At 35.4% G+C, this 10,177-nt stretch overlaps 2 protein-coding genes across 2 annotated transcripts; one reads left to right on the top strand and one right to left on the bottom strand.

Annotated features, from left to right (window-relative positions):
* The first annotated feature begins 1,911 nt into the window (after positions 1-1,911).
* LOC104905908 (basic blue protein) lies at positions 1,912-5,025 on the top strand. The gene is made up of 2 exons (XM_010694565.4): positions 1,912-2,183; positions 4,384-5,025. Exons 1-2 carry the CDS (start codon positions 2,003-2,005, stop codon positions 4,581-4,583), a joined length of 381 nt encoding a protein of 126 aa, XP_010692867.1. The 5' UTR covers positions 1,912-2,002; the 3' UTR covers positions 4,584-5,025.
* A 3,463-nt stretch (positions 5,026-8,488) lies between these two features.
* Positions 8,489-8,986, bottom strand: LOC130590097 (uncharacterized). The gene has a single exon (XM_057392032.1). It carries the CDS (start codon positions 8,984-8,986, stop codon positions 8,489-8,491), a length of 498 nt encoding a protein of 165 aa, XP_057248015.1.
* Between the last annotated feature and the right edge of the window lie 1,191 nt (positions 8,987-10,177).

Raw genomic sequence — 10,177 nt, forward strand, 5'->3', positions numbered from 1 at the left:
GAAGTAATCTTATAAATTGTGCTCGAATATTTGTTATATAATTCTTTATTTATGGCTTCTCTATATCTTGTTTACAATCATTTCGTGAGATAAATTTAAATCTGTAAATGTGTTTTAAGCCACTAAAATGATGTTCTGGTTGGACAGTGTGTACTCAGTTTTCCTGATTTTGTTCTTGGAACCTGTCCTGGTGGGGGCAAAGTTCATTATTAATGATCTTGCAGGTTCGTGTGTGGGAAGCTCGGAATGGAGTAACAGAAAGAATTAGGTGTCAAGATTATAATTACATGTAATGGTTCAGAGGTTGTATTTAGGGTTATATATCCTTATTGGTGAATAAATCATTATTATATTGCTTTAGAAGTCGAGCAAGGTATTATGTAATATGTTATTTGGTTATTGAGGATGATTGTTGTGGGCCCTGAACCACGGGTCCAGGATCGTTTATGGGTTATGTTTCTGCTGCAAGTGAATGTAATTCGAGGTTATTAACGTTAATTGTAATTAGCGTATCTTAAGTGGATTTAGCTAACAGCTCGGAAGTGCGGGCTGTTACAGTTGTACGCCCTCCGTCCCAAAATATAGTTCCCATCAGTGAAACAAGGGACGCGGGACAGAGCCACGTTTCCCGATCTGGGTCGTTCGTTCCCGATCGCAGAACAAACGCGACCCAGACCGCCTCCGTTCGCGAATCAGATCGCCTAAGGCGACGTCCCTGATTTCAAGCTTTGGAGTTTGGGAGTTGAAGGTTTGATAATGGAGGTTATGTTGATGAAGGGGAAGAAGTTCTGAAGAAGGAAGAGGAGAGAGAAAGAGACGTAGAAGAAAGTGGTATAAGTGGGAGACCACTGCCTATTGCACTTGTATATGCATCTGGTGGAGTGTAATTTTAATGATACAGTTGTATACCACATTACCACTCTTTTTTTTTTTTACACGGGGAGTACTTTTTTACTGCCTCTTCTATTTTTTGACTTTTCAACTTCTTTTTACTGCCTCCTTCTATTACTTTTTTGACTTTACTTTTTTTTACCAATGATACAGCTGTACACATTACCAATAATGAGCAATTTTTTTACTTTTCAACTTCCAATATTTTTTTTTTCTTTTCCAAATCAAAGACCAAGTAACACATTTAATCATTTATATTATTATTTTTTAATTATATTTTGATAGGATTACTAAGAGTTCTAATATTTTAAATTTATTAAATAAATCAGTAAAAAAATGACCCAACGTTCCCGATTCACTCAAGGTAGCGTTTCCTGTTTCTGCATCCGTCCCGCGTTCCGTATCGAATTTCGTTCCTTGTATCATTGGTTCCCATTTCTATTTTGGGAGTCAAATTTTAAAAACTTTGACCAAATATTCTTACTAATGTATACAAAAAAACATATTCATGAGGGGTCTTGTTAGATTCGTCTCAATGTATAAATTCGTAATATCAACTTTTTATATTTTTTACTAATAAGAAATAGAAGATATCGTAGGTCAAAGGTACGTTTTGGAGACTGTGCAAAATAAAATGGGAAATATATTTTGGGACGGAGGGAGTAAATAAGAGCCTGAAATTTAGCAACTAAGTAATAGATAATAAAAAAATCAATCTACATTAGGGATCAATGGGATTCCAACGTAACCGGTGGATCGGGAGTGGAGTTGTTGGCGATTTGGCGTTATGTATAATTTCAAGGACCCATAAAAGAGAATAAAGACAGTCGACATGTAGTAGACTTCTTCTAAAATTTTGACGAAGAAAGCTAAGTCAATTTATTGATTTACTATCCTAGCTCCACAGTCCACAGTCTCCACACTCTACACTCCCAAAATTTCAAACAAAGTCTACTAAAGTGGGACCCAAATGAATAAATTAACCACCGAAGAGATCTATAAATAGGAGGCTTCGGTACTTCCAATTTCTCACTCCAACATACAAGTTTCTTCTTTGTTTTAAGTTTTAACCCCTTTCTGGGAACTTCTAATACTATACTAGAAACAAGAAATGGGTCAGGGAAGAGGCAGTGCAAGGCCAACTATGGTGGTTGGAGTAGCAATACTCTGCCTGTTGGCTCTCACTCACTCTACTTTTGCTGCTATTTACACTGTTGGAGCTGGCGGTGGCTGGACTTACAATGTCCAAAGTTGGCCTAGAGGCAAGTCCTTTAAAGCTGGTGATATTCTTGGTAAGACGTTTCTCAGATCTTGTCCCATTATATGTTTAATTATTTATTAAGTATATTTTATTAGACGATATCTAATCTAACCAGTGGTAGAGTCATGATTTTTTATTTATAGGATTCTTCAATTAATTTTTCTCACACATACATTCAACTTAAACGGTTTGTCTATTCCATCTACGTCTACCTACCATAACTTTTGAAGACAAAGAATCCTCGTAAGTAGATATAGATGGAATAGATAACAGTTTTTTGGTATTGCTATTTCATATTCATGATTATCTTATAACATTGTCGGAATTTGTTGTACAACTTTAATTATAGGAAAATGTTTGAGTAACCCTTAGGGTTGCCAACCCTATTAGACACATTAAAATAAAATATTGATATATATGTAATAAATGAGGAAAGAAGAGACATAAAAATAATGTTTTAATGTATTCCTAACCAATGAAAATTCAATAATAAAAGGGTTGGCAACCGGTCACTCAATCATTAATATATATAGGAGTGAGTGAGTGACTTCTATTGACTATTTCTCAAAACAAGACGGATAATTATGTATATTTAGCCCTTTTAACTTTCCATTGCAGTGGCCTATGATATATTGAGCTCACTCTTATGACGGTGCAAGTGTAGAAACTTTTAACAAGTGGAAAACAAAAGGTCAAAAGAAGACTTAAAAAGTTAATAAAAAAGCATTTATAATACTTCTTTTGAATAGATTAGCACCATTACATCTTCCATTATCTAATTGATTGTAAATTTATACTTTATAGAGTAAAATTAAAGTCCAACAAGAGATTTAGGTGATTTAGACCATGTCCGATGTATGGTAGACACGTTGAGAGGATCTAAGATTTAGATCATGTTTGGTGAATCATACAAGTAGAATTTTAAGAGGTGAAAAAGAGAAAATTGGAGAAATTAAAAATAGGAAAAAGCTAAATGCAACCCTAAGGGCTGTATATAAGAAGCTAAAAATGGAAAAAACAAGCATTACCTGATCATTTATTACATAGATTAATGCAAACTTTTGTCATAAATTTACAACTAAATTCCATTTTAAGCAATGTATTTATGTCTTATATGCAGCCCTTAGGACTGCATATAGCATAACCCTTAAAAATATTACATCTTTATATATTTTTCACACATATAAATAAATAAAACAGCCTTTTCATAGATATATAAAGCATTTTTAACTATGAGCCATTAAAGAGAGCAATTAGGAACATGCCTACTACGTAGTCTACTACTTATTAGCCCACTCCTTGTTATCCCACTAACTAGACCATTATTTAGCCCACTATTTGATAGCCGACTAACTAAGTATTAGCAACTAATCCTACTCACTACGAAAATTATTTGACTAATTTTGGAGTATAATCCGACACACCTTATTATTGCTCCAAAATTAGTAGGAGCCAACATTAAATATTGTTTCACTAGAATTTTTTGCACGCGATGCGTGCTTGAATTTTTTTCGAAATAGAAACTCGATTTTCTTCGGTATAAGAGTCAAAATTTGAACGTTAGACATACAAAGTATAATTGTTTTTAGTTGTAAAATTTGATTGGTTTAGTTTCTGTCACTTAAGTCTCTCACCATTCTTTTGTTTTTTTTTACTTTTCAAAGTTAAATTCTATGAACAAAATAGAAATTTTATTGAATTTATTTATGATTTCTAATATTCTAATTTTTTAGTTGATTTTTGAATTAAATACAATACTTCAGAAATTGTAAAGAAAGTGGACACTTTGATTTCAAGTCATTTTTTCATAGGTTGTAGTTTGTAAGTCAATTTTTAAGTTTTTATAAAGTTTCCTCATTTTAGTGATTTGCATAACGTAAATTATGTAATTTTATGATTTTAGTTGACTTGTGAGTGATTGTTATAATATTATTTTTGGTATTTTTGTTTGAAGCCCCCTTTGAGTTGTAAGTGAATTTGTAATTTAGAATGGGAAGAGGGCAAAATAGACATTTCAAAAGAGGACACCATTGCTCCCCCTTTCCCTTATATAATAGAGATAATCTTATTTTCTTCCCACATGATGGACCTACAAAAGAATCTGAAGTACTTCCACTAATTATCCAACAGTTGTACGTTACAGCAACCGAAATATACAAACATAAATAAAGTTATGCCAAATATTGCAAGGTGAATATAATTCGATTCGTTTGTGCAAACTGAAAATGCAGCATTCAACTATGCGAGGGGATCACACAATGTGGCGGGAGTAAGCAGGAGAGGGTTTAACAGCTGCATTGCACCAAGAGGGGCAAGAGTTTACCAAAGTGGAAGGGACAGAATCAGGTTGAGGAGGGGAGTAAACTACTTCATCTGCACATTCCCCGGTCATTGCAAGGGTGGAATGAGGATTGCAATCAATGCTTCTTAATTGCATCCAAAATTAATTACTAAGATACTTCCAATCGTCAATTGGCAGCGCATTATACTAAGTGCTAATTAATGCTTATGGGAGTTAATTTATTAGATAGAATATGTGCGTGTATCCTTTGTGTTTCATCAGTTAATTCAAAGGAAAATAAATAAGTTGAAGGGAAGAAGTAGGAGGATGAGGAGGAAGGTAGTGCTTCTTTTTTTGCCTCCATATGAGACCTTCCCAACGGCAGGTGCTCAGCTATGTTATCAAGAGTTGACTTTTGTTATGAAATTTAAGCCTTCATAGAATTATAGGTGTACTAGACCATGGGATGTACTACTTTTATTATATTCTGTGTGAAGTTTTTGTGTAAGCTTCTTTTCCCATTTTCTACAAGTTCTTATGAACTTTTGGTCCTTAAGTTGAATTTTATAGATTAATATCTGTTCTGTGTTAATCTTTCAATAGGCTGACATAGAAATCCACGTTGAAGAATTAACCTTAGCAGATACATACAAGTTTAGTGGGATATATGTGCCTATAAATTAATATCAATTGATAATAGGTTTTTTTTTTTTTTGCCAAAAAAAACATCTTATAAAACATGAAATTCGTGAGTAACCACCTTATATAATTCTTTTTGCGAAAAAAAACCTTAAATAATTTTCTTTTTGCGAGAACAAACCTTATGCGAGATTCCGATTATTGACCCAAGGTTCCGTCATTGAGCATGTCATGGATTTTGTTGGGTTTAAAAAGTCACGTACGTTGCGTATGACATGGTGAATGTCGGAACTTTGGATTAATGTCGAAATTCGGCTTAAGGTATGTTCTCGTAAAAAGAAATTGTTTAAGGTTTCTTTTTGCAAAAAGAAAATTATATAAGGTGGTTTTCCCAAAGTTCATGTGTTTATAAGGTGATTTTGGAAAAAAAAAAACCATCATAATAAGTAAACTAGATAGATCAAGGTTATTGGATAAGGTGTACAAAGTGACTTATAGCATGAGGTCTCACAGTTTAGACAACTAAGTTAGTCTTACGTGGACATAGTCCACAATAATACCACTTATTTAACATAGTGATCATTATCTTTTCCATATAATAAGCTTTTAAATGATAGGAGTTAGCTCAAGTGCGTAGAGCGCTCCCCCTTGGCCCCTGGGGTTAGTGGTTCAATCCTTACCTCCAGCATTATGCTGGGGTATTTCCTCAGCATGCTATGCATGCCTTACCATCCCATGTGTTGGTGTTTCCTACAGGCTAGTAGAATTGTAGGGGTTAGCCTTTGGGCTGACTTAATTTTCTAATAAATAAAAAATACATTTACTGTTTATCATATTAATCGTTTTTTAATATAGTCACTCTTTACTACATTAGTTTATCATAATGAAATTTTCAATTTGTAACATGGTAACTTCTTTTCACATAGTAAAACTTTACAATATATACCTATTCATCTTTTATATCTATTTTTTTATATAGTAACTCTGTCTCATAAATTACATGAATTAACATTAGGTCCATACTAATTTAGCGTGAACCAGATCCATATAAGTTTTTTAGTTTAAGAAGTTATCAATTGAATTGAATTTGTTGTGACTTGTAATTGACTTGTACCCAAAAAGAAGTGGTCAGACTAGCTAATTGACCTCAATTTGTTATTTTAGTAGATGTAAAAAAAAAATAGTGGGATTTCATTTTTTCAATAATAAATAACATAAAAGGAGATTATAGTGTAAATATTTCACACTTCTATTTTTGGTGATGACTAAATAAACAATTGACTCGATATCAAAACTAACCCGTAAATATCAAGCTAACTTGACAAAATTGTTTTCAAGCTGACCCAATTTTAATTAACGAAATTTGTACTTGAAATAAGTTGACTTGTGATTTAATTATGATCAAATTCAAACATGAGCCTACCTGATAGTGGTATGATTGCGAGATGAATAAGAAACTCTAATGATTATAAGAACCTTAATTACAATAGGAATTAAGAGCTATCATCTTCCTATAATTCCATATACTCTATTGTTCCATATTTTTTTTTTTTTTTTTTTTTTGATAAAAGTAAGCATTTAATATCAATGAAACACAAGTACAAAGGAATGACTACGAGGCCATATCCCAAATAGCCACCCTTAAAACCATTAACAACCAAAATATACCACCTTAACAGTTATGAAACCGATCTCTATCAACCTGAGACATTTTCTTAGGCAAAACAGACCTAATCCTAAGCTTTACATACATTCTCCTTGATTTGTCTCACAATGCTACTGACTGATAGAATTTTGCACTCCGAAAACCTTAGAATTTTTTCCTTGAATAATGCCAAAAAGGGGATTAATTCCCAAAATGTGTGACAAAAAATTTTATTTCCCTGCGTACCGTCCACGTAGGACGGCACGCGAAATTTTTTTTTTTTTAAAACTGCAGTAAAACCGCTACTCAGAGTAGCGGTTAATGCATAAAAACCGCTACTCAGAGTAGCGGTTATATTTAAAATCAACCGCTACTACGAGTAGCGGTTTTCTTTAATGAACCGCTACTCTGAGTAGCGGTTTACAAGATTTTTGGACCCGTTGTAAACCGCTACTCGGAGTAGCGGTTCATTAAAGAAAACCGCTACTTGGAGTAGCGGTTTATTCATTGTAGAGTTCCATTTCCCTGGTCGAGTTATGCGCCAGTTTGGATTCGAGCAGACGATTCCCGCACCTTCTGATACGAGCACAACCCTTCATGCCATAGATCGGAGGTCGAAGAACAAGAACTATCCGCTCAGACATCGACCTTACATTGCACATTGGGATGAGCGCGAGGGACACATAGTTCAGGGCACTCCTTTTAGTGGTCGTACTCATGCCTTTGACGAGTATATGATATGGTTTCGTCGCATCACAAGGTTACGCCTGACGAATCTATCGAGGCGACCACCTTCTACACATTATCAGCCTGCGTCTGCAGATATAGTACTGGTAAGTTCACTGATTTTATATAATATGTATTTTTTTCTTTCTATTCAGGCACATACTTTATCTGATATTGCTCATAGGTGCGGTACTGTGCTAGAGGCTTCTGAGTCATTGCCTCCAGATATGGTGCGTGACTTGTATACGCAGACATTGCAGACTATGAGGGGACTGTGTGTTGATGTTTGGCCGAGCTGGACATGGCCACATCGTACAGGGCGTGCCTACTTCTGCTGGATATACATCGACTTCTACATCTTCTACGTCTGCTGCCCATATATCTACCACGTCAGCTTTGCTTTCACCTCCAGTCACTCAGAGGGCCTATCGACGACGTTCTGACACTACTCCCCCTTCTCTTGATGCCATTGCAGAGACTCATGAAACCACACCTAGCTCATCTACACCTTCACAAAAGAAGAAGAGAGGGTTTTAGAAGTTTCATTTATTGTTTATGTAGTTAGTTAACATTATTTTCTCACTCTAACTTGTAACTAAAATTTTTTTACATGCATTTGAATGTGTGTGAACTTGGTGATGAGTGATCAATGTGTGGCTTATATTTGGTGTTGTTGAATGGAATTTGGTGCTGGAATTGCAGGTTGGATAATGTTGAAATTGGAGGTTGGATAATTGTTTGGAATTGCTGGAATTGCAGGTCTTTATCCTATGCTATAGCGAGTTTGCGAATGATTGCAAATCTAGCCTGCAATACCCCGAATGAACACTCTACATGTTTTCTGATAGCTTCTTGATGTTGTGTGAATAACCTTTGCTTGGGGGTTAGCGGGAGCTTTATTGCGGGGATAAATGTTGACCATCTCGGGTAGATGTCATCTGTAAGATAGTAACCCATGTTATAAGTTGTCCCGTTGACTAAGAAGTTGACTTCTGGGCTCTTCCTTGTAGAACATCATCAAAGACGGGAGACCTTTGCAATACGTTTATATCATTGCATGAACTCGGGGTGCCAAAAAAGCATGCCATATCCATAAGTCACTTAAAGTAACTGCTTCTAAGATTATTGTTGATGTTTTGCTTCTTTCTTGATACATTCCTTTCCAGCCTCGAGGACAATTCTTCCAATTCCAGTGCATGCAATCGATGCTTCCCACCATGCCTAAGAAGCCACGACGCTCACCTTCATGTAGGAGACGCTTAGTGTCATCTGGATTTGCCTTCCTTAAGTATTCAGGTCCAAATCTAGCAACAACCCCTTCGACAAAATGAAGAAGGCATTCACTAGCGGTACTTAAAGCAATTTTCAGGTACACGTGAACAAAATCAGAGGATGAACCATATGCCAACATCCTAATAGCCGATGTGTATTTTTGTAGTGCAGATGGACCCATCCTTCCAGTAGCATCTGATTTTTGCATAAAGAACTCATCATCTTCTGCTATTACACCTTCGACAATACAAAGGAAAACATGCTTGTGCATAAGAAACCTTTGACAAAAAATGTTCTCGGGGTACAGAGGTTCGTTGCTGAAATAGTCATGAAACAATCATTCATGAGCTTCCTCACGTTCCCTATGCACATATTTTCTAGTGCGGGGTACAATTTATTCTTGATTTTGTTGCTCAACGTCAACAGACTGAATCCATTCTATGTAATCTTGAACCATGTAATTATAAAATTCAGTAGCTGAACTAGAATAACTTGAATCATAGTTCATTTTGGAGATATGTTGATTGAAGTGGTGTTTTTCTACAAAATAAAAGATTGAGAAGAAAAAGTGGATGGAGTTGTGGATCATAACAATAATTCATTTATGGACTAGACATAGCAATGTAACATAGGAGTATACTATACAATGTAGAGTAGACAATTCAATGCGGCACTATTTGTCATACTATTCAAAGCCAGGTGAATAGACAATTCAATGCAGTTATATTTGTCATGCTATTCATAGTCAGATGAGTAGACCATTCAATTCAGTTATATTAACGCTCCTTTTGATACTCAAGCAAGTCTTCTCCCAAACTAATCCTCCTCGTAAATTTTGAAGAGGATGAAAAATTGAATATTGGGGCTTTTCTCCTACTCTTAACTTTCTTGATGTCATCAGGACGTTTTGAGCTCGCACCTTCGTCTGGACCAGACCGTTTTGAGCTTCTGCCGCTCATTTGGGTGCCATTTGCCCATTTGTCGTAGTGTTTCATAACATTTCATGCATGCTCCAATGTAAATCAGGGATCATGGGCTTTTGTCCATATCTCACGGGATTCAGCCAGGACGTCTTCATCATTGCAGCCGGACCCGTCTTTCTTTTCACCTCGGTATATATCCTGACCCATTCATTTACATCGCCGTTAATGTTTTTCCAACAACTAGTGAGAGCTTTGCATGTCCTTGAGCGTAAAGTTGAATTGAGTTGTCGTGACTCTTCCACACTCTCAAATTGTAAACCCCAGAAATCATCACCATTTTGGTCGGTTTCCTTTAACACTTCTCCTCCACAATCTAGATACGTCGAAATGAATGCATGATCTTCAGCTGCACTCCATTGAAACTTCGGTGTTATGGCTTTTTTTTGAAAGAATGTTTTGAATTTCTTGTGATTGGATTTCAACTATATCGTTTTAAATGAGGTTGTTCATGTTGTTGTGAAATATGTTGTTGTGAAAAG

Source organism: Beta vulgaris, chromosome 1 (genome assembly GCF_026745355.1).
Source record: "Beta vulgaris subsp. vulgaris cultivar EL10 chromosome 1, EL10.2, whole genome shotgun sequence".
NCBI lineage: Eukaryota > Viridiplantae > Streptophyta > Magnoliopsida > Caryophyllales > Amaranthaceae > Beta > Beta vulgaris.

What these genes read in the sequence shown, in the direction of transcription:
- LOC104905908 (XM_010694565.4), top strand. Translation starts at nt 2,003, where the DNA reads ATGGGTCAGGGAAGAGGCAGTGCAAGGCCAACTATGGTGGTTGGAGTA. An exon ending in TAAAGCTGGTGATATTCTTG is followed by an intron (nt 2,184 to 4,383) that starts GTAAGACGTTTC and finishes CTGAAAATGCAG; the next exon opens with CATTCAACTATGCGAGGGGA.
- LOC130590097 (XM_057392032.1), bottom strand. Translation starts at nt 8,986, where the DNA reads ATGCACAAGCATGTTTTCCTTTGTATTGTCGAAGGTGTAATAGCAGAA.